Source organism: Chiloscyllium punctatum, chromosome 3 (genome assembly GCF_047496795.1).
Source record: "Chiloscyllium punctatum isolate Juve2018m chromosome 3, sChiPun1.3, whole genome shotgun sequence".
NCBI classification, from domain to species: Eukaryota; Metazoa; Chordata; class Chondrichthyes; order Orectolobiformes; family Hemiscylliidae; genus Chiloscyllium; species Chiloscyllium punctatum.
The window spans coordinates 107,891,732-107,919,719 of record NC_092741.1 but is presented as its reverse complement, the minus strand read 5'-3'; the positions used below and the strand labels follow the sequence as shown (position 1 = coordinate 107,919,719).

The following is a 27,988-nucleotide window of genomic DNA, read 5'->3' as shown; positions in this document are numbered from 1 at the left end:
ACTTTCTGAAAATTCTTCACTAAACAATGGGCAAGAGGCAGGAGTTAATTTAAGAGGTTCAGGCAGTATCATGAGTATGAAGCTCAAACCCTTCAATCACATTATGCCATTGATATCATTCCCCACTGTTCATTGTTTCACACTATGTCAGACTGTTTTTGGAAGTAATTGTAATAATCTCTTTTACTGTATATAGTTGAGGTATAATATTTTTGGAGGATTACAAGTTCACAAAATGAACAAAGAGTTGGCAGTGATACCCTACAACATATTAACTTCAGCAATAAACATATAGGATGACATGGTGGCACAGTGGTTAGCACTGCAGCCTCACAGTGCCAAGGACATAAGTTCAATTCCAGCCTTGGGTGGGTGGTTGTGCGGAGTTTACATGTTCTCCACATGTCTGTGTGGGTTTCTGATGGGGGCTGCAGCTTCCTCCCAGAGTCCAACGATGTGCAGGTTAGGTCGATTGTCCATGCTGAATTGCCTCTTAGTGTCCAGAGAAGTGTAGGCTAGGTAGATTTGCCATAATAAATGTGGGGTTATAGGGATGGGTCTAGGTGTGATGTTGTTGGGTGGATCGGCCTCTACCACAGTACAGGGATTCTATGAAGAAAAAATCTTAAGCAATGATCTAAGATTTATCAACGAAACTTGCAATTCACTACTGGAACATTTCATATTTAGTGTGTATGGAATCATAGAATCCCTGCATTGGGGAATGAGGCCAGTTGGCCCATCAAGTCCCATTGACCTTTTGAAGAGCAGTCCAGACTCTGACTGTACCCCTGTAACTCTGCACTTAGAATGTCCAATCTACCTAGCTGGCACATCTTTGGACTGTGGGAGGAAACCAGAGTGCCTGGCGGAAATCCATACAGACACAGGGAGAACATGCAAGCTCCACACAGTCACTCAAGGCCATAATTGAACCCAGGTACCTGGTACAGTAAAGCAGCAGTGCTAACTATTGAGCCACCGTGCTGCTCATTGTATAGTATATTCATTAAACTGGGCGTTCCTAAACTTAAAACATAGCAGTTTTTGTTTGTTGATTTTTGTTTTGTATCTGGTCTCTGACACCATTTGATTCTGTTGTATTAAAAAGTTCAGAGGGACCATGATCTTTAGGTGCCAAGTATTGATGTCCCACAACCAAGATAAAAGGAAACATTCTCTTCTATGTATGTTGATCAGGATTGTGGGTCTGAACAGGTTTAAGGGGCAGAATGGCCACCACCTGTGAAAATTATCTTCTGCTTTTATGAATTCAATTTGAAACATATAAACATACAGTTAAAAGGATTTGTATGTAGCAATGCACACATTAATAGTACAGGATGCATTCCTGAAAATGGGTCTTAAAATATGTTCACTGTCGAACCTGTTTTCGAGCTGTTAAGGTATACTTGGGTATTTCCCAATCTCATTAGAATGCATCAAAAGTATAATCAAAGTGTAAATCAGTGTCAGCGAAGAGGGCTTAAGAAACATACTGGTATCGTTTTTCTTTCACTCGCAAAATTGAAGTTTCAACTCTATTAGCTATCACTTATGCACATCAAATAGGGCATGTTTAAGAACCTGCAATGAAGAGAGCTGTTCATATTATGCCATAGAAATACATTGAAGAAGCAGAAAATGCACAGCATCTCCTAGTAGGACATTTTATTTTTTTTAAAATGCGATTAAGAGGTCTATAATCTCCAATTGCTAAAAATCTAGTTATAATGCTGTGAAAGTTTCTGACTAGTCAATCTTGCTTATGTCTGGCTAAACACTGTTGCATTTGTTTGACTTTATTTAAAAGGAAGAAACATCTGTGAACAGATTAATTAGAAAAAGAAAAATGTATCTCTGTCAACAAGGGTTGTTGTAGCGCAATAGTAGTGTCCTTATCTGTGAACCAGGAGGCCCACCTTATGTTCTATCGGGTCCAGAGGTGAGGAATAACATATTCTAAACTAATGACTGTATATGTCAACAGGGGAGCTCTTATGGTGCAGTCGTGGTGTATTGATTTCTAGACCATAACAACACTTTTGGGGGGGACAAAAAGAGATCTGACAACAGGAGGGCTTGTGGTGTCTGTGCCTCTGAGCTAAAAGATCTGAGTTTCGTTACCCCATTCTCCACAAGTGTGGCATAACACGACGATTAAAATAATTTCACCTGTAACACTAGAGATTGAAAATAACAATCAGACTGAGCAGATTATAAGCTGTATCTGCAAAGGAAGGTGTCTTAGTTTTCTGTTTCACCACTGGCTTGGATCCACATTGACAGTTCTACACCAAAAATAGGTATTACGCTGTTTGATGGGTCAGTTTTTGATGTGGGCATTGTTGGCTGGTCCAAAACGTATTGCCAATTCTCTAATTCCCCATAAGAATGGACATGGCCAGTTTTATGAATAGATTAAAAAAGATCAAGATGTCTGTGTACTCTTGTCATTGAAATTCACAGCTGAATTTCAACAATATTAAACTACATAATTATCTGAGTCCCAAATTACCAGCATATTTGGACATAAATGCAAGGATGCTGCAGCCTGTTTGTTAGAACATCAAATTTGTTAGCAGTGCGATGTCTACAGTGTTTGTTAGATTTGCATGGAACAGAACAGAGATCAAGTGTCATAGTTCTGATCAGTTCAGAGAAACAACATTGGTATGTTTCCCAATGATGGATTAGATACAGGTTCAGCAAAGATCCTGTCGGAAACCATAGAAAAACAACAATCAACACATTCCCATTTCTAAAGAAAGCAAATATTATAGATGCTGGAAATCTGAAAGAAACATAGAATGCTGCAGGTCTGGTAGCATCTGTGGAGAGACAAACAGAGTTAACATCCAGCATGGGAATACAAAGCAGATTTTTGCAAGGTTTGTGAAGGTTTGTAGCTCAGGTTGAGGTTTCGTGTGTAGGTTTGCTCGCTGAGCTGTAGGTTTGATATCCAGACATTTCATTACCTGGCTAGGTAACATCATATTGGCGACCTCTAAGTGAAGTGAAGCTGTTGTCTCCTGCTTTCTATTCATATCTTATAAAGATAAATAGACATAAATAGAAAGCAGGAGACAACAGCTTCGCTTCACTTGGAGGTCGCCGCTGATGATGTTACCTAGCCAGGTAATGAAACGTCTGGATATCAAACCTACAGCTGAGCGAGCAAACCTACACCCCACAAAGGAGATTCACCAGGATTTTACTTAGGATGGATGTCAGGATGTTTTCTTTGGAACAGGGAAAGTTGCAGGAGGGAGCTGATTCAGGTGTATACAATTTGAGGGACAAATGAAGTAACCAGCTAGCCACATTAACAACACCCCTAAATCCAATGGAATCTTCTTCTGCAGATTATAAATTGCTGCTGTACGTGTCTGGCAACAGCCTTTCCATAAACTAACTGAATCTATCTTTTTAAGGGAGCAACTGAACTGTGGTAATGTTTTCAGTGTAAACAAAGAATGTTGAATTTTTTTGTCAAGAAATCTCTGAATATTCTCAGGATGGGTATATGAATAGGAAGGGTTTGGAAGTATATGGGCCGGGTGCTGGCAGGCGGGACTAGATTGGGTTGGGATATCTGGTCAGTGTGGATGGGTTGGACCGAAGGGTCTGTTTCCATGCTGTACATCTCTGACTATGACAGTACCTGGAATGCAAGTGAGATTTCAATTTGTGCAACACACATGCCGGAAATGCAGTCAGTCAGTTATTTCTTCATAGTCTGACTGACCATGAAAATAAACCTTACTATGCATATAGCAGAGGAGACTTGAGGAAAATCTTTTTTACCTAGAGAGTGGTGGGGTTCTGGCGGTAGTTTGTCCAGGAAACCTCACAACCTTTTTTCCAAGTACTTGGATGAGCACTTGAAGTGTCAGAATATTTAAGGCTATTGCCCTAGTGTGGGAAAAGTGGGATGAGTGTCGGGGGGGGGGTAGTATTTTTTTTTGGTAGTACAGACTCAATGGGCTGCTGGGCCTTTTTCTGTACGTATCAGGAGCATGGAATGATAATTTGTAGTCGACATCACATTGCACATTTGTACACAGATTCAATGATTAAAACTTTGAAGTGAAACTTATTTCTCAATCTGGGCCTTGTTTCTCATTTCTTGGCTCTGGAGAGCAGATTATTCATCCTCAGATCCCCAGTGTTGACAGTGTAACGTTTTCTTATCTGGTTTTATTATTTTCATCGCTGCTTCATTGTAGTTCTCCAAATTGAATTTCTTTATATTGGTATACACATAATACAACCCCCAAGATTATTCAAAGCATACAAATAAGGTATGTGTACAATGAGTGAGTGACACATGAACCAAAGTTGTACCTTACATTTACAATGTGAAACTGTCACTTTGGAAAAAACAATCAGGAAGTGTGAAAATATGGCATCTTGGCCGTACACAGACTCTTGTTTGAGAAAGATCACAACTTTGAAAGGAAACTTATTGCATACAACTGAAGAGCCAAAATAAGTTCAACAGACCAAAGTAAGTGGCTTCACCATGTATCTGGCTGCCTTTGTCTTTCTTGGTCGAAATATTGTGGAATGTATGCTACTTCTGAACTCCTACATTTCAAACCCTGATAGTACAGTTGACAGAACAGAGTAACACCAATTAAGCATCATTTCTGTTTGTATTGAAGTAAGTATGATACAGCTGATGTTCTTACCAGTGAGAAGTCTTGTAAATTGATCATGTCTAACTGTCTTGCTTAACTATACATCCCCATTCTTGCCACTCAGCAGCATTGACATATCATCATGCAAATTAATCTAGTGTGTCCCAGTTTTAAGCAATGTAGATGCCGATGCAGCTTGAAGCTAGCTATGCGAGTCCCTTGTGACAGACTATTACAGAAGCATTAAAAAGGCAACATTTCTATTCCCAAACAAAATTAAAAATTCACTTGAAAGAATGACTTCCTGTTTTTAAAAATGCAGGAATTTAATGTTAAGCGAAGCAATGAACTTTTGATGTGTCCTGTAATTAAGATACAAGATAACATCAGCAAATAAATCTCATTGGAATGCAGGTCATCAGCTTGTTTAGTGTCTATGCCAGTCATAAGCTGATATGTGCAAAGTCGTTTGTTTGTTTATTTTCAATTTCTCATGTAATTTCTTTTCAGCATGTCCAGTGCATGCCCCAATTGTGCGATAATTTGTTTCTTCCTTTTCTTTATTCTTGGGATGTAGCCGTATCTGATAAAGCCAGGATTTATTGTCCATCCCTTGTTGCCCTTGAAGGTGGTGGTGAGCGTCTGCATGAATACTGCATTCGATGTGCTGTAAATAGATCCACAATTCCATTAGGAGTTCGGAGTTGATTTTTCGACTCATTGATACTGAGGGACTAGTGATATATTTCCAACTCCAGATGCTGAGTGGCTTGTATGTGGTGCATATGGTGGTATTCTTCCCATATATCTGCTCTTCTTTCAAGCGGTGGAGGTTCGTGTGTTTGGAAGATGATGTCAAAGGATTTATAAAATTTGAAGGGTACATGCAAGTTGTTGCATGCAATGTCTTCATAGTTAACTGAAAGTAATTTTATTTCCCCTGCATTTTGATGCTTCTGTCATCACTTAATAAAATTGTATGAGTCCAGTCTTTGACCAAATATTTTTAAGGAGAATAAAGAATTGAAGAAGTAGTTAATTGTGAAGAAGAAAATTTCTGTTGTGTTTGTTAAATTGTCTTTGTTTTGGTTTTGCTCTGCAGGGTATGGAGAACGCTGACATGCCTTCAGTCACTTTGATAGTAGGCTGCGGTCTCTCATGTATGGCCCTCATCGCTCTCGCAGTCGTCTATGCTGTGCTGTGGAGGTGTGTACCTTCAAACTCATCCATTGCTGATTTGATTGTGAAATTATTTAAGGACAATGTTTTATTGTTCGAATGAACAGCTAAGACACCTCCTTGTATGTGAATATCATTGGCAAGGAAAGCATTTGTTGCCATCCCTACTTGCCCTTGAAAGCATTTGATTTGACCACATAGCTGGAGGTCTTGTGACCATTTAGGCCAAAGCAGGTAAAGTAAGGTCCCAAAAGAGGTTAGTGAACAAGATAGGTTTTTATGACCATTGTTGGTTTCTTTCACCCAGATTCCCTTTTTTACTTCTTTTAAATAAATACAAATTCCACCAGTGGCTGAGGTCAGATTTCAGTCTATGCCTGTAAAGCATTAGCTTGAGTCTCCGAATTACTAGTTCAGTGACATTACTACATGACTGTCTTCTAATATTTGTCACAAGTTGCAGAGAAAATGTTTTCGTAGGTAGTACAGACTACCGTTGTCAATATCAGTATTTGGAGTTTGGCAGTGGTCATTGCTGAGGGTTGGGCTCGTTCACTGACTATCTGAGCTTCTGTTGTGATCAGACAAAAGTTTATTTCGCTTCTTCTCCAATAATCATCTCCAATAATCAGACCAGGACTTTTTAAAATTAATGCAATTTGAAGAGATAAAGTTTTGCAAGTCTTCAATCAAAAGGTTACATCTGTGTAACAAGTTGATCAATTTTATGCAGCAAATTATGTAATAATTGTACTTTGTTTAGGACAATTAAGCAGAAGCATATCAAAGTCACCAGATAAATAAAATATGACCTGTCAGTTCGAGTTGCAATACATCACTTGCTATTAACTCATTTATTGTTGCATGCATGTTACTATGCTCTGTTTAGTTTTCCGTAACAAAAGGAAAAATAATAATTTTCATTACTTACGCCTAATTCCTGTGAAACTGTTGTGTACTCCCACCTCTTTTGGTGTGTTCATAGAGTCATTGAGATGTACAGCACAGAAACAGACCCTTCGATCCATGCCAACCAGATATCCCAACCCAAGCTAGTCCCATCTGCCAGCACCCAGCCCATATCCCTCCAAACCCTTCCTATTCATATACCCATCCAGATGTCTTTTAAATATTGCAATTTTACCAGCCTCCACCACTCCCTCTGGCAACCCATTCCAGACACGCACCACCCTCTGCGTGAAACAGTTGCCCCTTAGGTCTCTTTTATATCTTTCCCCTCTCAACCTAAACCTACGCCCTCTCGTTCTGGACTCCCTCACCCCAGGGAAAAGACTTTTTCTATTCACCCTATCCATGCCCCTCATGATTTTATAAGATCAGCCCTCTGCCTCTGATGTTCCAGGGAAAACAGCCCCAGCCTATTCAACCTCTCCCTATAGCTCAAATCCTCCAACCCTGGCAACATCCTTGTAAGTCTTTTCTGGACTCTTTCAAATTTCACAACATCCTTCTGATAAGAAGGAGACCAGAATTGCACACAATATTCCAACAGTGGCCTAACCAATGTCCTGTACAACCGCAACATGACCTCCCAACTCCTGTACTCAATACTCTGACCAATAAAGGAAAGCATACTAAACGCCGCCTTCACTATCCTATCTACCTGCGACTCCACTTTCAAGGAGCTATGAATCTGCTCTCCAAGGTCTTTGTTCAGCAACACTCCCAAGGACATTATCATTAAGTGTACAAGTCCTGCTAAGATTTGCTTTCCCAAAATGCACCACCTCGCAATAATCTAAATTAAACTCTGCCACTTCTCAGACCATTGGCCCCTCTGATTAAGATCCCATTATAATCCAAGATTATAATTCTTTGCTGTCCACTACCCCTCCAATTTTGGTGTTGTCTGCAAACTTACTAACTATATGCCTCTTATGCTCACATCCAAATCCTTTATATAAATGATGAAAAGTAGTGGACCCAGAACCGATCCTTGTGGCACTCTACTGTTCACAGGCCTCCAACCTGAAAAACAACCCTCCACCGCTACCTTCTGTCTTCTACCTTTGAGCCAGTTCTGCATCCAAATGGCTAGTTCTCCCTTTATTCCATGAGATCTAACCTTGCTAATCAGTCTCCCATGGGGAACCTTGTTGAACGCCTTACTGAAGTCCATATAGATCACATCTACCACTCTGTCCTCATCAATCCTCTTTGTTACTACTTCAAAAAACTCAACCACGTTTGTGAGACATGATTTCCCATGCACAAAGCCATGTTGACTATCCCTAATTAGTCCTTGCCTTTCCAAATACATGTACATCCTGTCCCTCAGGACTCCCTCCAACAACTTGCCCACCACCGAGGTCAGGCTCGCTAGTCTTTAGTTCCCTGGCTTGTCTTTACCACCTTTCCTAAACAGTGGCACCACATTAGCCAACCTCCAATCTTCCGGCATCTCACTTGTCACTGTCGATGATCTAAATATCTCAGCAAGAGGCCCAGCAATCACTTTCCTGCTTTTCCCACAGAGTTCTGGCGTACACTTGATCTGGTCATGGGGATGTATCCACTTTTATGCATTTCAAGACATTCCTCCTTTTGTAATATTGACATTTTTCATGATGTCACGATCTATTTCCCTACATTTTATATCTTCCATATCCTTTTCCAAAGTAAATACTGATGCAAAATGCTCATTTGGTATCTCCCACATCTCCTGTAGCTCCACACAAAGGCCGCCTTGCTGATCTTTGAGAGGCTCTATTCTCTCCCTAGTTACCCTTTTGTCTTTAATGTATTTGTAAAAATCCTTTGGATTCTCCTTAACTCTATTTGCCAAAGTTATTTCATGTCCCCGTTTTGTCCTCCTGATTTCCCTCTTAAGTATACTCCTACTGCCTTTGTACTCTTCTAAGGATTCACTTGATCTAGCCTGTCTATACCTGGTATATGCTTCGTTCTTATCCTTAACCAAACCCTCAATTTTTTTCATCATCCAGCATTCCCTATACCTACCGGCCTTTCCTTTCACCCTAACAGGAACATACTGTCTCTGCACTCTTGTTATCTCATTTCTGAAGACTTCCCATTTTCCAGCTGTCCCTTTACCTGCAAACATCTGCCTCCAATCAGCTTTTGAAAGTTCTTGCCTCATACCGTCAAAATTGGCCTTTCTCCAATTTAGAGCTTCAACTTTGAGATCTTTTTCCATCACTATTTTAAAACTAATAGAATTATGGTTGCTGGCCCCAAAGTGCTCCCCCACTGACATTTCAGTCACCTGCCCTACCTTTTTCCCCAAGAGTAGGTCATATTTTTCACCTTCTCTAGTAGGTACATCCACATACTGAATCCAAACACTTTCTTGTACACACTTAACAAATTCCTCTCCATCTAAACCCTTAATGCTATGGCAGTCCCAGGCTATGTTTGGAAAGTTAAAATCCCATACCATAACCACCCTATTATTCTTCGAAATAACCGAGATCTCCTTACAAATTTGTTTCTCAATTTCCCTCTGACTGTTAGGGGGTGTGTAATACAATCCCAATAAGATGATCATCCCTTTCTTATTTCTCAGTTCCACCCTGGATGTATTTCTGGGAATATCCTCCCTCAGTACAGCTATAATGCTATCCCTTATCAAAAACGCCACTTTTCCCCCTCCTCTCTTGCCTCCCATTCTGTCCTTCCAGTAGTATTTGTATCCTAGGACATTAAGCTACTAGTCCTGTCCATCCCTGAGCCATGTTTCTGTAATTGCTATGTGTTCCTAACCATGCCCTGAGCTCATCTGCTTTCCCTGTTAGGCCCCTTGCATTGAAATAAATGCAGTCTAATTTATCTGGTTCTCTGCTTTGTCCCTGACTGTTTGACTCGCCTCTTTTCAACTGTACCTGTCTCTGATTGATCTCTTTTCTCATGATCTCCCTGGGTCCCATCCACTCCTCCCCACAACCTTACTAGTTTAAATCGTTCTGACCAGCTCTAGCAAATCTCCCTGCCAGTATATTCGTCCCCTTTCAATTGAGGTCCAAACAGTCCTTCTTGTACAGGTCACTTCTACCCCAGAAGAGATTCCAATGATCCAAAAATGTGAAGCCTTCTCCCATACACCAGCTCTTCAGCTATGCATTCCTCTACTCTATTCTCCTATTCCTACCCTCACTCGCTCGTAGCACTGGGAGTAATCCAGATATTACTCCTCATAGAACCTCCTTTTAAAGTTTGTGCCTAACTCTCTGTATTCTCTCTTCAGAATCTCAACCTTTTCCCTTCCTATGTCACCAGTTCCAATGTGTATGATGACCCTCTGCTTTTTCCTCTCCCCTTTTGAGATCATTCTGCACCCTCTCTGAAACATCCTTGATCCTGGCACCAGGGGGGCAACGCACCGTTGTGAATTTTCGCTGCTGGCCACAGAAACATCTGTCTGTGCCTCGGACTAGAGAGCCCCCTAACACAATTGATCTCTTGGAACCCGATGTACCCCTCAATGCATTAGAGCCAGTCTCAATTCCAGAAACTTGGCTGTTCGTGCTACATTCTCCTGAGAATCCATTACCCCCTACATTTTCCAAAACAGCATACTTGTTTGAAATGGGGATAGCCACAGAGACTCCTGTACTACATGCCTACCTCTCTTACCTTTGTGTTTTCAGCTGTAATTGTGTTATCTGAGCTAAAGACAATTGGAAAGAAAACCATTGCAAGATGGTGGAGAATATTTGTGGAGATCTACCCCTTTTGCTGCTCTCAAAACTACAAAATGGGTTTCCTTTTGTGTTTGTGTAGGTACATCCGATCTGAAAGGTCGATTATTCTGATAAACTTTTGCTTCTCCATCATCTCATCCAATATCCTCATTGTGGTTGGACAAACACAGACTCGGAATAAGGTACCAAAGTCAGCATTTGCAATAGTCTTTTTCTCTTAAATCTGTGAAAATGTCAAAGTCCCAAGACAAGTGGGTAACATGACTTCTGTGCTGCCTGTGTGGCATCTACAGGATGTGTGAAAGCACCAGTCTGAGCCAGTGTTCCCTCGTGGTTTGTAATTTGGTGTGTCTGTTGATGCATCTCATTAGGCTGTGTGGCACAAGCTCTGCAGAAAACATGTAGCCTCAATTTGATTGAAGCAGTTGTAGCAGTTCTGACTTTTCATGCTGAATTCATCAAGATATTAGTTGTTTTGTATTACTGGAAGGCAAAAGTATGTGAGAATCTTCAAGGCTACACGTGCTATCTTAAGGACAGACTGACAGGCAGAGGGGGTGCGGTAGCCACGTTGGTAAGGGATGATATTCAGTCCCTTGCGCGGGGGGACCTAGAATCAGGGGATGTAGAGTCAGTGTGGATAGAGCTGAGAAATTCTAAGGGTAAAAAGACCTCCTTGGGAGTTATCTACAGGCCCCCAATCAGTAGTCTGGACGTCGGATGTAAGTTGAATCAGGAGTTGAAATTGGCCTGTCGCAAAGATGTTACTACAGTTGTTATGGGGGATTTCAACATGCAGGTAGACTGGGAGAATCAGGATGGTATTGGACTCAAGAAAGGGACTTTGTGGAGTGCCTCCGAGATGGATTCTTAGAACAGCTGGTGCTGGAGCCTACCATGGAGAAGGCAATTCTGGATTTGGTTTTGTGCAATGAACCAGAATTGATCAGGGACCTCGAAGTGAAGGAACCATTGGGAAGTAGTGACCATAATACAATAAGCTTCCATCTGCAATTTGAGAAGGAGAGGGTACAATCTGAAGTGACAATATTTCTGTTGAATAAAGGGAACTATGGAGCTATGAGGGAGGAGCTGGCCAAAGTTCAATGGTGCAATACCTTAGCTGGGATGACAGTGGAGGAACAATGGCAGATATTTCTTAGTATAATGCAGAAGATGCAAGATCAGCTCATTCCAAAAAGGAAAAGGCATGGGTGGCCATGGCTGACGCGGGAAGTTCAGAAACATATAAAGTTAAAAGAGGAAATGTATAACATAGCAAAGGTAAGTGGGAAAATGGAGGACTGGGAAGCTTTTAAAGAACAACAGAGGATTACTAAGAAGGAAATATGCAGAGAAAAAATGAGGTACGAAGGTAAACTGGCCAAAAATATAAAGGAGGATAGTAAAAGCTTTTTTTAGGTATGTGAAAGGCAAAAAAATGGTTAAGACTAAAATTGGGCCCTTGAAGACAGAAACAGGGAACAAAGAAATGGCAGAAGAATTAAATGGGTACTTCAGATCTGTGTTCGCTGGGGAAGACACAAGCAATCTTCCTGAGGTAACAGTGGCTGAAGGACCTGAACTTAAAGGAATTTATATTTGCCAGGAATTAGTGTTGGAGAGACTGTTAGGTCTGAAGGTTGATAAGTCCCCGGGGCCTGATGGTCTACATCCCAGGGTACTGAAGGAGGTGGCACGAGAAATCGTGGATGCGTTGGTGATTATTTTCCAGAGTTTGATAGATTCTGGATCAGTTCCTGCGGATTGGAGGGTGGCTAATGTTGAACCACTTTTTAAGAAAGGAGGAAGAGAGAAAGCAGGAAATTATAGTCTGACCTCCGTAGTGGGAAAGATGCTGGAGTGTATTATAAAGGATGAAATTACAACACATCTGGATAGTAGTAACAGGATAGGTCAGAGTCAGCATGGATTTATGAAGCGGAAATCGTGCTTGACTAATCTTGAATTTTTTGAGGATGTAACTCTGAAGATGGACGAGGGAGATCCAGTAGATGTAGTGTACCTGGACTTTCAGAAAGCTTTTGATAAAGTCCCACATAGGAGGTTAGTGAGCAAAATTAGGGCATATGGTATTGGAGGCAAAGCACTAACTTGGATTGAAAGTTGGTTGACTAACAGGAAACAAAGTTTCATAAATAAATAAATGGCTCCATTTTGGAATGGCAGGCCGTGACCAGTGGGGTACCGCAAGGATCAGTGCTGGGACCGCAGCTTTTTACAATATATATTAATGATATAGAAGATGGTATTAGTAATAACATTAGCAAATTTGCTGATGATACTAAGCTGGGTGGCAGGGTGAAATGTGAGGAGGATGTTAGGAGATTACAGGGTGACCTGGACAGGTTAGGTGAGTGGTCAGACGCATGGCAGATGCAGTTTAATATGGATAAATGTATGATTATCCACTTTGGTGGCAAGAACAGGAAGGCAGATTACTACCTAAATGGAATCAATTTAGGTAAAGGAGCAGTACAAAGAGATCTGGGTGTTCTTGTACACCAGTCAATGAAGGTAAGCATGCAGGTACAGCAGGTAGTGAAGAAGGCTAATAGTACGCTGGCCTTCATAACAAGAGGGATTGAGTATAGAAGCAAAGAGGTTCTTCTGCAGCTGTACAGGACTCTGGTGAGACCACACCTGGAGTATTGTGTGCAGTTCTGGTCTCCAAATTTGAGGAAAGACATTCTAGCTATTGAGGGAGTGCCGCGTAGGTTCATGAGATCAATTCCTGGAATGGTGGGATTACCTTGCACTGAAAGACTGGAGCGACTGGGCTTGTATACCCTTGAGTTTAGAAGACTGAGAGGGGATCTGATTGAGACATGTAAGATTATTAAAGGATTGGACACTCTGGAGGCAGGAAACATGTTTCCGCTGATGGGTGAGTGCCAAACCAGAAGACACAGCTTAAAAATACAGGGGAGACCATTTAGGACAGAGATGAGGAGAAACTTCTTCACCCAGAGAGTGGTGGCTGTGTGGAATGCACTGCCCCAGAGGGCAGTGGAGGCCAAGTCCCTGGATTCATTTAAGAAATAGTTGGAAAGAGCTCTCAAGGATAGTTGAATCAAGGGTTATGGAGATAAGGCAAGAACAGGATACTGATTAAGGATGATCAGCCATGATCATATTGAAGTAAGGTGGAGGAGCAGAGGGATCTTGGGGTCTGTGTTCATAGCTCTTTGAAAGTTGCCACTCAGGTGGATAGGGCTTGTAAGAAGGCCTATGGCGTATTAGCGTCCATTAGCAGAGGGATTGAATTCAAGAGTCATGAGGTGATGTTGCAGCTGTACAGGACCTTGGTAAGTCCACATTTGGAGTACTGTGCGCAGTTCTGGTCGTCTCACTTTAGGAAAGATGTGGAAGCTTTGGAGAGGGTGCTGAGGAAATTTACCAGGATGTTGCCTGGAATGGAGAGTAGGTCGTACGAGGATAGGTTGAGAGTGCTAGGCCTTTTGTCATTGGAACGGCGAATGATGAGGGGTGACTTGATAGAGGTTTATAAGATGATCAGGGAAATAGATAGAGTGGACAGTCAGAAACTTTTTCCCCGGGTACAACAGAGTGTTACAAGGGGACATAAATTTAAGGTGAAGGGTGGAAGGTATAGGGGGGATGTCAGGGGTAGGTTCTTTACCCAGAGAGTGGTGGGGGCATGGAATGCGCTGCCTGTCGGAGTGGCAGAGTCAGAATCATTGGTGACCTTTAAGCGGCAATTGGATAGGTACATAGATAGGTGCTTAAGCTAGGACAAATGTTCGGCACAACATCGTGGGCCAGAGGGCCTGTTCTGTGCTGTATTGTTCTATGTTCTATGTTCTATTGAATGGTGGTGCAGGCTCGAAGGGCAGAATGGCCTACTCCTGCACCTATTGTCTATTAATTTGGGTAACAGAGAGAAATTGGGTTGCCTTGCTTAGAAACTTAAATATTCGACTAGAGTTTCCCATACTGTATGTTGTGACTCACATTGGACTTGAGATTAGATTCAGAGGTCACAAGCCAGTTTCATTACTGTGAAGCTCCTTGAGTGCTTGTCTTTTTAGACAGGCCATGGCTTAGCTGATCAAAGCTTAAGGCCTTTGGCTTATGCCATAAAAGCTGGAGGGGAAAACATAAGGCTTTCCAAAACTAAGCACTTTGCCTCACCTCTCACAGTTCTGTGAAATCCTCTACCATCTGCAGCACCCCCACCACTGCTCCACACAGTGAGGGGTCACTGCAATTTTCAACCTTCAAAATGGGGCCACAGTGCGTAAATGTGTGGAAAGCACTATGCCAGACCATGTCCGTTACTAAATACAGTATGTTAGGAGTGCTGGAGACTATAAAGGAGTCTCAAATTTGCCGTTTCGTGTTCAAGTTCCATGGCTGGTGTTCTGAAGAAAGACTTAGATGCACTGGTGATTTTCAACTTGGGAAAATATTATTCCTGAAGTTATCTTTACGCTGGATATTGGTAATTCTTCACGTAGAGACTGAACACTCTGTCGGGTAGACTTCCACGTGGAGATGTAAAAGCATTGGAACCAACTAGATGTTGGAGTCTCTTCGGATGAATTAAAATTGGTCACATTGGCCTTTTATTGTCTATACCTTGTGATCTTGTTGAAGAAGTTGAAGTTAATCATATTTGAAATGCAATGTGGCCCTCTTAGGAACAGAGAGAAAAGATAGCTCTTATATCTCAGCACTTGATATAGAGGTTTTGCATGAAACACATTAAACTTATTCTTTGCATCAAATTTAACTGTCTGCCTTTGTTGCATTCTCTGTTTGTTTAATAGAATCCCTACAATGTGAAGCAGGCCATTTGGCCCATCGAGTCCGCACTGACACTCCTGGTGTTGCTGACCCTGCCAACCTGGCAAAGATGAAAGTGAATAGGCCGAGCTGCCTGGCTGCTCTATTTCTCTGATATCAGGGACAGCCCTGTCTAGCTGTCTGCAATCCTGCCAATGGGCTCCAATTTGGGGGATGAGGGCAGACTGCTGCGTTGGAGCTCACCTCCATGTGGGGATGGGTCTGGCATTTGTCAGCAAGTGGAGAAAGTCTCTTCCAATCAGGATCTTAATTATTTATATATCCCATTCAGCTTTCTGATTTGGCAGCTAATTCCAGAACTTGAGAAAACTCAGGAACATTTTCACTTTCAGGACATTGTGGAATATCGCCGCTAGTGACAGAATTAATTTCTTAATGTTGAAAGAATAAGAAGGAGATGAGTTATGTACTGACTGGCCAGTCTGTTGAGGCAGTCATGGTGAACGTGACCTTTGAATGTTTCAATGGTTTTCAGTTTGTTATTGGATGGGGGTTGGTTTAGCTCAGTTGGCTGGATAGTTGGTCTGCAAGGCAACATGAGTTCAATTCCCACACCAGCTGAGGTTCCATTCAGGTTTCCACCAATCATCTCTCTCCACTGCAAACACAGTCCTATAGCCTGATGAGACTGTGGCAATCTGACTTGATTTTGTTGTTGAAGCTTGTCACTCAGGTAAAACAAGTCACTCTCGATCTTATTGTACTACCACTTTGGTGTGATTGTTTGTGATAACTTTTTATATTTGATATAAAAAAGCAGGTTTTTTTTTTACACATTTCTGCTCATCTCTCGCTGCTTTTGATCTCTTACTTACACATTCCAAGTAAAGAGCCAGTCTCTGTGAAGGAATTAAGCACAGAGTATTTTGCTTGTGTCACTCATTATGGCACTGTTTCAGTCACTGTGTCTTCAGTGATTTGACAGAAAATTCTTCTGTACATCAGATCGTGGACAAAGCATGCCAAGGGGTGAAAGTAAAGACAGCTTTGCAACGATCCCAAGGGCAGTATTGATACTTTTGTTTGTTTGGTGACGCAGGTGCTGAGGTTGCTGTGCTTATGAGACATAATGGCCCACCCTGGACAGCCCTTTGCAGTGAAGAATTCCACAGGTTCTCTGCATTCTGAGAGAAGAAATTCCTTCTCATCTCCATTTTAAAGAGATGACTGTCCCTTATTCTGAGACTGTCCCACAAGGGAAACAATTCTTGAGCATCTACCCTATCAAGTCCCTTAAGAATCTTGTATGCTTTAATAAGGTCTCCTCTTATTCTTGTAAACTCCAATGAATCCAGGCCCAACCTATTCAACACTCCCATGAGAGAGTCCCTCCATACCTGTATCAGCCCAGTGAGCCTACTCAGGACTGCCTCCAATGCCAGTACCCCTTCATTTAGATAAAGAGATACCTTGGTATAACTTGCATAATTTTAGAAAAATCGACCTACTTTTATATTCAATTCCTTGTGAAATAAAGGCCAACATTCTATTTCCCTTTCTTTTACCCAACTGAAATTGTATGTTTTTTTTGTTATTCAGTATAAAGACCCCCAAATCCCTCTATTCTGTGGCTTTCTGAACCCTTTCTGCACTTAAGTAATATTCAGCTCCACTAGTCTTCCTGCCAAAGTGTATAAGCTCTCAGTTTCCCAGATGATTCCACCTGTGAACCTTTTGCCTTAACCTCTCTGTATACCTCTGCAGATTCTGTTATCCCCACAGTTTGTTTTTTCCACCCATTTTTGGTTCATGTGCAAACATAGGTATAGACATTCACTTTCCTCATCAGTCATTGATGTATATTGTAAATAAATTTGTCACCTGAGCAGTGATCCCTGTGGTACACCACTAGTTACAAGTTGTTGTTTTGAAAATGCCCTCCTTTATCCCAACGTCTCTGTCTACTATTGGTCATCCAATCCTCTATCCATACTACCTCCCAACATGATAGATTCTTTTCTTAGTTTTAGCATTAAGTGGCACTTTATCAAATGCCTTCTAAGGGCTTTAAGACAGTTAAACAATCTTGTGTCAATGTCATGGACATCACTGGGAATAAATAGTACCAGGTGGGCAGAGTTTAACAATGTGAAGAAATGTATGTGATGAAACAAGTGGATTAGACTGATTAACACTGGGCAGTAGAATTTGTGGAATAATCTTTCAATAACATAGTAGTAAGATATACAATGGTAAAACCTGCCTGGTAGTTCTTGTGTATTATAATGTTTAATCTTGATGTTTAATAATCAGTGTTATAAAGAAACCCAAGTGTGAAGGCCTTACCTTCCCCATAACCAGTCTGTCTTAAACCCATAACCATAACAGAATAGATCAAGTTGGTTCCAAACACTTGTGAAAACAGCAAAGTCAATGTTTTCAGATCATCAATCTTTTGGTCCTGGTGCTACCTCACTTGTTGCACTTTTCTAACTTTATCTATAAATTTATTTTTAAAATTTTAATGCCAACACTGTTTGTTTCTTTTGCTTTACTGACATTTATTCATTCACTGATAAATTCAGCAGGAATGCTCTATCATACTGTCAGGTCTGAACCTCGTTGCACTACATATGTCTCGAGAAGAACTGAACACTGAGACCAGGTTAAACCATTTCAATTGTTGCCTAATTCAATGATCAGGCTCCTTTCTGAACAATTCTTTGTTATCTGATCAACTTAAAGTATGACACAATGCTTTTGATGGCTCTGGACTTAACCATTCCCTTTCTCTCTTTCTGTCTCTTTTCCCTCATGTCCCCTTTCTCTCTTCACCACATTCCCTTTCTCTATCTCTCTCTTCCCACCACCCCACACATCCTTTCAGCATGCCCTTGGTCTTCATCTCGTTCCCCCCTCACCCACCAACATTCCCATTCTCTCTCCCTTTCTTGTACTACATTTCTCTCCCTCGCTATTTTCCCTCTACACGTATTCCCTTCTTTCACTACACCATCTTCCTTTTCAATCTTTCTCTCCACCCCATGATGCCTTTCTGTGACGCTCTCTTTTTGTTTAAACCATATTCTTTTCCTCTCTACCCCGGGTTCCTTCACACCTAACCACTACATCCCTGGACACTCCGGGACAATTTAGCATGGCCAATTTACCTAACCTGCGCACTTTTGAACTGTGGGAGGAAACCAGAGCATGCTAAGGAAACCCACGTAGACAATGGGAGAATGTACAAACTCCACACACAGTTGCTCAAGGCTGGAATTGAACCTGGGTCCCTGGTCCTGTGAGGCAGCAGTGTCTTTCTTTCTTTCTTTCTCTCTTTTGTATCTTCTGTTTCTCTTTCTCTGTCCTCCCCTTCCCCAGGGTTCCTTTTCTCTATACACTACATTGATCCTCTCTCTCCCCACTTTTCTTTCTCTCTCATCCCAGCCTGTTCCCTGCCTCTCCCTCGCATTGCACTTTCTATCTAGCTATCTCTTTTTCCTTGTTCACTGTCCGCTTTAAACACACTTTAAAACCTACTCGATCAACCAAGCTTCAGTTTTGTTCTCCCAATTAGGCCTATCAGTTTCACCCTGAGAGATGCTTGAGCTGTCTTTCATTGTTAAAAGGTGTTATATGAATGCAAATTGTGGCTGCAGCCCTGTGTTCATTGGCATCATCAATATGTGCGCCATATGGTGTGGCACTAAACCACACAATTCTGAAGCATGTTTGTGCTCAACTGGCCGAATAATTCAGCTTGACATACGAGCTTGCCTGTAGGTTTCCAAAGAATCATATTTGGGAGTAGAAGCCATGACTGACAGGCCTGTCACTTCTATACAATATAATTGGGGTCATGAGCAGCAATTCCACTTTGATAGCTCATCCTTTATTCAGAATCTTCCACTCTCAATTCACAGCTTCCGTTCTGAATAACATTTAGGCTTCAGACTCTTTTCCGTTCAGCTTCGTGTTAGCTTTTCCCTATCATTGTGTAAGCTTGTTACATTTTCTGCTTTAACTGCAAGTATGGATAGTTATAGTTTCCAGCGAGTGCTATATTCTGGAACATGAGGTAATTGAGAATAGGAGTCCAATCTTTACTTTCCTGTCTTCTCAAGTTCTCAGCCAAAGGCAGGTTCCATCCACAGTGCCACAGCCTCTGCCATTAGCAGTGCAAGAAGGCAGGTTCTGAATCTGCATTAGCCAGAACAGGCAACGAACCGTGCTGTGGATACTGTCTGATATATAACATCCCAATTGGTGTTGCTGTCACCACCTACTGCTGTCGCAGTCTGGCAGTTATGCCCTCAGACATGGATGACTTTGTCATTGGTAGTGTGATTGAACTGTTCTTCATGAAATTTGATCTCCTTCTCTGAGTACACTGTATGCCCTTGCCAACCACATTGCGTCCTCTAATGGTGTTTTACAAGGATGAATATTGATTGAACAGTTAAGGAATTGGGGAGGGTGTGGTGGATTGTGGTAAATGGCAGTTTTCTCAAAGTCACTTGGGCTGCTGAGATTTTGTGAAGTATCAAAGTTGATAGTGAGGACTCCCAGGAAAACTCCTGCGCAGTTGTAAAGTTCTGTGTCACTGCCTCATGCTGGTATCTCTGTCTCACTGACAGGACAGCACACACACAGGAATGATGATGGAAATCTGTATGAGGAAGACATTGCATGGCTGACTGGAAAGATTATGCCTTTGGTGTTTTCGGTTTATACATCAATGTTTGGTCTATCTAGTTGTTTATCAGACTGCTAAAAATGTGTCTATTTGAGAGGGCAGTTAAGAATCATTCACATTTATGTGGGTCTGGAGTCATATGTAGGTCAAAACAAGTAAGGATTCCAGATCTTTCCCCTGAAAGGATATTGGTGAATCAGATATACTTTTATAGTTCATTATTACTGTGACTTAGCTAATTATTCCAGATTTTGAATCAAATTGAATCGAAGCTCCCCCAGCTGCAGTATTGGGACTTGAATTCCTGTCTGCAGAGCTTTACCGTGAGCCTCAAGATTGCTGGCCAAGGAGCAATCCCACTGTGCTGTCATCCATCATCCTTCCACAACAGCGAATGTTTCTGGAGCACCCTTCTTATTTTCTTATCGTCCAAGCTAAGAGGCAGCATTTCCATCATAGATGTTATGAAAATACTTGAATACTCTACTCAACAGGAAGATTAGCCTGTGAAGCATCACTGAAAATCACTAGTGTAGTGTTGTTTGGGTCACTTAGCGATGAATTTCAAGTACACATTTCTCTAGACTTAACTTGCTTTATTTTCCCTTGAAATATTCTCCACTTCCTAACATTTTGACATGGTGCATAAATCAAATGAATCTTTGGTCTAGACTGACTGCATGACTTATTTTATTGATCATTCAAATTTCACAGTTGCCCTGTTTCTTCTTTATGTGCATCATCATCCTTCAGTGATGACCTAGTATGATTAACCAGGAAGGGACTAACACTCTCTAAGTGTGTTACTCTGGAACTGCTGTGCTTAACATTGAAACTAATTTGTCTAAAAGCCCCTTATGCCTAACTTCCAATTTTAAATTCAACTCCAATGTTCCACAGAACTAATTTCCCAAATTCCGCACTATTGCACATTTAACAAAGTCATCATTGCATTATTAAGTTCTTTGAAAGTTTTCCTTCATGATACCGATAAAACATTGTGGGAGCTGCTTTTAGTTCGATAGTGAAAAAGAAATCTCACCAACAGATATTGGATCCTGGAAAGAATAGTTAGGCCCTAACTGTATTCGTTTTGTTGCTTGTGGTTTTCCTTCTTTATCTGCTACCTCTCTGGGCATTTCAGAAATATTTCTGTCTGAAAAGTGTTGCCCTGAATGAACATAGCCTTTCAATTAATTCATTTATACTTCCATGAATTTTTTCCCAAAAGAGCTAATAATGTTTTTAAGATACTTTTCTAGCTGTGGGGGAGACTACTACATCTGCACTGACCAATTGTGTTCAAAACTGTCCTTGCCTTAGCTAACTGCAAGGAATTTTTCAGTACACATTTGTCATGTTTATTGGCAACCACTAAACCTCAATCATCAGAAATTCTTATTCTGGTTCTCAGGTTGTTCTGTTCCTTATATTTTATATGCTTAATTCATTCAAGCTCCAATATCTATGGTTGTCAGGATTACTAATACAAGATCTACCTCTGATTATTGACTGAGTGGTCTTTCTCTCGTATATGATCATTTCCTAAAACAAGAGTCACTCCTGGATCCTTTAACAGCATTTGCACTGCACTTTCTTTCTCTCCACCCATTCAACCCATTCTGTCCAACAGTCAACCTCACTTCTTAGCTTTTAATCTTGAAATTTTAAGCAATTCTACCCCCCCCCCATTTAAAAACTATCTGTGGCTTTTCCTGCATCGCCCAATGTTGTCACATGCCTCTTCCATTCACTAGACACATCTGGAATACATACACAAGTATGCAATCTGAGTAACTGGCCTTGGGATGTGATTAGATTAGATTAGATTAGATTAGATTACTTACAGTGTGGAAACAGGCCCTTCGGCCCAACAAGTCCACACCGCCCCGCCGAAGCGTAACCCACCCATACCCCTACATCTACCCCTTACCTAACACTATGGGCAATTTAGCATGGCCAATTCACCTGACCTGCACATCTTTGGACTGTGGGAGGAAACCGGAGCACCCGGAGGAAACCCACGCAGACACGGGGAGGACGTGCAAACTCCACACAGTCAGTCGCCTGAGGTGGGAATTGAACCCGGGTCTCAGGCGCTGTGAGGCAGTGCTAACCACTGTGCCACCGTGCCGCCCACAATTACATTCTCAATTGTCTTGATCACTCTCATGTGGCCATAATCCAGCTGTTAACCTAACCCCATTTTGTTCCTCAGTACGCTCATTACAGAACTTTTGAGGTACAAAGTTAATTCTTTCGGTTGATAAGTGAATATTGATTAATTGATCCAGAGGAATGCATCTTAAGAATTTCATTGCCTTTGTCAAAATCATCATGTCTTTTTATTTTCTGTATTTTTAATGGACTGAAATAGGAAAAGTACTATTTTAAAACTGATTGCTTCAGGATTACTGCAGGAAAACCAGAAACCTGGCTCTCGTTTCAAGCACTGTTAACACAGCTGCAGGTTCGAGCAGTTGTAGAGGAAATGCAGATGAGATGAAGTCAACGGTGTATACAAATGGGTGGCACGGTGGCACAGTGGTGAGCACTGCTGCCTCACAGCGCCAGAAACCCAGGTTCAATTCCTACCTCAGGTGACTGACTGTGTGGAGTTTGAACATTCTCCCTGTGTCTGCGTGGGTTTCCTCCTGGTGCTCCGGTTTCCTCCCACAGTCCAAAAATGTGCAGGTTAGGTGAATTGGCCATGCTAAATTTTCCCGTAGTGTTAGGTGAAGGAGTAAATGTAGGGGAATGGGTCTGGGTGGGTTGCGCTTCGGCTGGTCGGTGTGGACTTGTTGGGCCGAAGGGCCTGTTTCCACACTGTAAGTAAGTAAATGGAGATTCAGTGGCAGGAAGTAGCTGATTGGTCTGTGAACTAATGACTGGTTAGTAATGACAAAGGCCTTCTGCCTGGCAACAATTATGCCATTGGTTCTCAGGTACCTGAATAGTTGAAAGCTGTGAACAAGTTGGAGAGAAGCCTTCAGAACTCTAACACAGGAGCTTTTCCATTCTCTGCAGTAAAAGCTACTTTAAGCCTCAAGAAAATCTATTTTTCTTCCTTTGTAGTTTCTATAAACTGTGATATCTAATTCATAAGTCAGATACTTTTTATAAGTGTGAACTAGTGACGCTGTGCTTCTACAAAACAGTGAAAGCATCCAGAGAAGGAAAACTGATAAGCATTCTGATCAGCACAAGAATCATCCAGGCAGTTCTGGTAAAAGGACATCACTGAACTGTTTTCCCAGTTTTCCCTCTGCCAAAACACCCTTTTTCCCCCATATTTATTTATGAAAGGAAGAGGGTATAAGAGATTAAAGTTTTAACAAATTGAATTATATGCCAATGTTTATAATTGTTTGCCTGTAGGCGAGGTATTTGTCTACAATAAGTAGTAATCTGGTTCCGTATGGAAACCTGGTCTGCGTTTTCTGTCGACCTAGTGATGACAGACATGTAAATTCAGGAAATTCTGCATACTTTAATTTTTTTAAACTTTTCATAAGGACTCTGAGAATAGCAGAATTTGATTTCCAATATCCTACACCAGTGGCGTCATGTTTGATATGTATGTTTAACCGTCACAATCTATTATAGAACAGTACAGCATTGTATAGGCCCTTTGGCCCTTGATGTTGTGCTATCCTTTTATTCTACTCTAATGTCAAACTAACCTACATACCCTCATTTTACTATTGTCCATGTACCTATCCAAGAGTTGCTTAAATGTCCCTGATGTACCTGACTATACTATAACCGCTGGTAGTACATTCCCTGCACTGACCACTCTGTCATCTCCCTCTGACATCTCCCCTAAACCTTCCTCCAATCGCCTTAAACATATGCCCCCTCATGATAGCCATTTCTGCCCTGAGAAAAAAAATCTCTGACTATTCACTCTATCTAGGCCTCTCATCATCTTAAACTATGAGGATCTCTCCATTCCTCTCATGCCCTTTTCTCTAATAATACATCAAATCTCCTGAATTAACTCCTGACTTGGATTGAATCATTACATCACAGAAAAAGGCTATTTGATCTTTTTTTTTCTCTATACTGGCTCTTCTCTGGAGCAATTTACGTACTTTTACCATTGTTTGCCCATATCACATGAAATGGCCTTATGCAATATTTTCCAAAACCTCAACCTTCTTTACTTACTTGTAAGCCATTTCAATATGTTCTTTCAAAAATGACTAAAGTGCCTCCGAGTGCAGGACGACTATCTCAATGCACGGAGGCAATTTATGATTTTTCCCATGCTCAAACTGAGTTAGACTATGCCCTCCATCTGTCTGATGTGAATTTATTACAAGAACTGCTCATGCCAGAGCTGTTGTCAGCTTACAATTTGATTTGAAAAGCTTACATTTTGTGCAGCATTTTATTCATTAGCATGGAATTCCTTTCACAGAGTCCATTGATGGCAGGACTTTGAATCTTCATGACCATGATTTTCAGGATTTCCCCACCAAAGAAAATTGGAAGCAAGGCAGATGTGTCAAGGCAGATCTCTATCACATTTTTCAAGGTTTTTTTTAATCTATCTTTGGGGTGGCACAGTGACTTACAGGTTAGCACTGCTGCCTCACAGCACCAGAGAAAAGTTAGAAACGTAACAGTTTTCATGGACAGGGTTGGAATAGATCTGGAACCTTTTCCCTTACTGTCTAATCTGTCTGATTTTTTTTTTTACCTAGGAAGATGTGTGTTTTTACATTCTTGAGTTTGTGGTCAATTTAAATAAAAGCAGCACTTCTTGGTGTAAAAATGAGGACTTTTTTTAAAGCACACATTTCACCCTGAAAATCTAAATATTCTGTCAGTTACAGCCATAGGCATATACAATAAAGGTATGTTTAATGAGATTCGGCCATTTTAACAAGTTATAAACTTTAAAAAAAAAGAGCTCATGGTAGACTTTCATTAGAAGGAAGAATTTTTATGGACCAGGAGACAAAGGAGGTTTTCTTCATCTGATTATAGCTTAAATAGAGCTGGATATCAGAAGTATTGCAAGATTCCCTCAAAGTAATAAATGTTCTGCAGGACATAAATTATCAGGATGTTACATTTTATACTGGTAGATGTTTAAAAGATAAGGAATCAAACTGAAGAGTTTTAAAGATTTTTCAAAGCCTCCTGGTTCTCAGTGACATTTACTTATTACTGTTGCTGCTACAGTGTCTAGAGCCTGCAGATTTGAATGAAGATTGGGACAGCCCTAAAACATGGCTGCCTTACCATGTGGCTGTTCACATCTCCCTTCCTAATCTGGTATTGACCACACTTTGATTATCCATATCCTGGAGATTTAAGACTATTCTATCATTGTTTCTAAAAAGACCCATACAAGTCAGCAATGTATTTCTGGATGGATTCAGGATATTTGTCTTAGCATTTCAAAATCCCATTGTCTTTTGGCGAGTTCTTCAGAGTTGAGAATCTTGGGCAGAGTCCTTGTGTGCATTTAAGACTGAGACTGATTCTTGATCAGTAGGGGAATCAAGGGATATGGGAAAAGTGGAGGTCATAGAGGGGTATAGCACAGAAGCAGACCCTTCGGTCCAACTTGTCCGTGCCAACCAAATATCCCAAACTAATCTAGTCCCATTTGCCAGCATTTGGCCCATTCCCCTCTAAATTGTTTCTGTTCGCATACTCATTCTGATGCCTTTTAAATGCTGTATTCATATCACCTTCCACCACCACCTCTGGCAGCTCATTCCAAATATGCGCCACCCTCTGCGTGAAAAAGTTGCCCTTTAGGTCCTTTTTAAATCGTTCCCTTCTCACCTTAAACCCATGTGTTCTAGTTTTGGATTTACCTACCCTGGGGAAATGACCATGGCTATTCACCCTATCCATGCCCCTCTGATTTTAGAAACCTCTCGGGCCACTGCTCAGACGTAAATGGACGTGAGGGACATTGAAAAAGCCATGATCATATTGAATGATGAAGCAGGCTCAAGTGGCTGAATGGCCTAATGCTGTTCTTCTTTCCACAGAGGAGCACTGATTGTGTCTTATCCACTAATGTGAGGAATGGGTGCAGAAAGTAAAGGCACTCATTCAGGGTGATTCAGTTAGGAATGTACTGAAAACATTAAAGACTGTTGAAATTGTAACAGACAGTTTCCTTGGTGGCCATCTGAAAAATTCAGTATAAGTAACAAAGAAGAGTTTGAGAAGTTTCATGCAATCAACAGTGTCCATATTCAAAGTTGTAAATGGGATATGCCTTCATCAGGCTCATGACCAGGGGATCATTTAGCTTATAGTTTGGCTGGATGGATAGTTTCCAATGTAGAGTGAAACCAGCAGCATAAGTTCAATTCCAGTACTGGTTGCGATCACCATAAAGTTCCTACCTTCACAACCTCAGTCCTTCTCTTTCTCTCTTTGTTTCTCTCTCTCTCTCTTTCTTTTTCTCTCTGTCACTCTTTCTCACTCTTTCTTACTCACTCTCTCTTTCCTGCTCTCTTTCCCTTTCTCGCTATCTCTTCATCGCTCTTTCTGTTCCCGTGTCCCTCTTTCTCTTTGTCTCTCTTTTTCACTCTCCTTCTTTCCCTCCTTCATCTCTCTTTCTCACCCCCACCCCACACCTCTCTTTTCCCTCTCTCTCTCTCTTTCTCCTTCTTTCTCTTTCTTCCTCTTCCTCCCTGTCTCACTCTTGCTTCTTCCATTCTGTTTTGCTTCCCTGCTCTCGCGCTGTCTCTCTTTTGCTCTTTCTCTGTCTGTTTCTCTGTCCCTCTCACTTTCCTTCTCTTTCTGTCTTTCAAAACCCTCACTCTTTCTCTCCCCCTCTCCCTTTCACTCCATCTCTCACTTTTGCATTACCCTCTAATTCACTCTTTATTTCACACTTTATTTCATGCTGTCTCCTGCTCTCCCGCTCTCGCTCTCGCTCTCACTCTCGCTCTCCACCCCCCTCCAGCCCAACGCTCTCTTCTCCACCTCCCCCACGCCCAACGCTCTCTTTCTTCCCCCCCCCCAACCTCCGTCCCCGCCCAACGCGCTCTCTTTCCCTCCCACACCCCCCAGCCAAACTCTCTCTTCCCCCACCCCCCACTCCCGCCCAGCACTCTCTTCCCCCCCACTGATTACATTAGATTACATTACAGTGTGGAAACAGGCCCTTCGGCCCCAACAAGTCCACACTGACCCGCCGAAGCGCAACCCACCCATACCCCTACATTTACCCCTTACCTAACACTATGGGCAATGACGTGCACATCTTTGGACTGTGGGAGGAAACTGGAGCACCCGGAGGAAACCCATGCAGACACAGGGAGAACGTGCAAAACTCCACACAGACAGTTGCCTGAGGTGGGAGTTCCGGCGCTGTGAGGCAGCAGTGCTAACCTCTGTGCCACCGTGCCGCCCACTGCGTGCGCGCGCTCTCTCTTTTTCCCTCTCTCTCTCTCTCTCTCTCTCTCTCTCTCTCTTTCTCTCTCTCTTCTCTGTCTCTGACTGTCTGTGACTCTCTGTCTCTCTCTCTCTCTGTCTCTCACTCTCACTCTCCTGTCTGTGTCTGTCTCTCTGTCTCTCTGTCTCTCTGAGTCTCTCATTCACTCTCTCTCTCTCTCTCACTCTCTCTCACTCTCACTCTCACTTTCTCACTCTCACTCTCACTTTCTCACTCTCTTTTTTCTCTCTCTCTCTCTTCTCTGTCTCTGACTGTCTGTGACTCTCTCTCTGTCACTCTCTGTCACTCTCTGTCACTCTCTGTCACTCTCTGTCACTCTCTGTCACTCTCTGTCACTCTCACTTTCTCTCTCTCTCTCTCCTCCCTCCCCTCCCTCCCTCCTTCTCTCTCTCTCTCTCTCTCTCATCTTCTCTGTCTCTGACTGTCTGTGACTCTCTCTCTGTCTCTCTCTCTCTCTCTCTCTGTCTCTCTCTCTCTCTCTCTGTCTCTCTCTCTCTCTCTCTCTCTGTCACTCACTCTCACTCTCACTTTCTCACTCTCTCTCTCTTTTTCTCTCTCT

The 27,988-nt window shown here is 41.8% G+C and overlaps 1 protein-coding gene across 18 annotated transcripts in view; it reads left to right on the top strand.

The window, feature by feature from the left end:
- The window catches only part of adgrb3 (adhesion G protein-coupled receptor B3), an 838,641-nt gene that overhangs the window by 636,508 nt on the left and 174,145 nt on the right, over window positions 1-27,988 (top strand). For all 18 annotated transcript variants that reach the window (XM_072558131.1, XM_072558228.1, XM_072558211.1 and 15 more), the window contains 2 exons: window positions 5,746-5,849; window positions 10,584-10,686. In XM_072558131.1, the coding sequence (XP_072414232.1) occupies window positions 5,746-5,849; window positions 10,584-10,686 (207 nt within the window). The remainder of the gene's footprint in view (window positions 1-5,745; window positions 5,850-10,583; window positions 10,687-27,988) is intronic.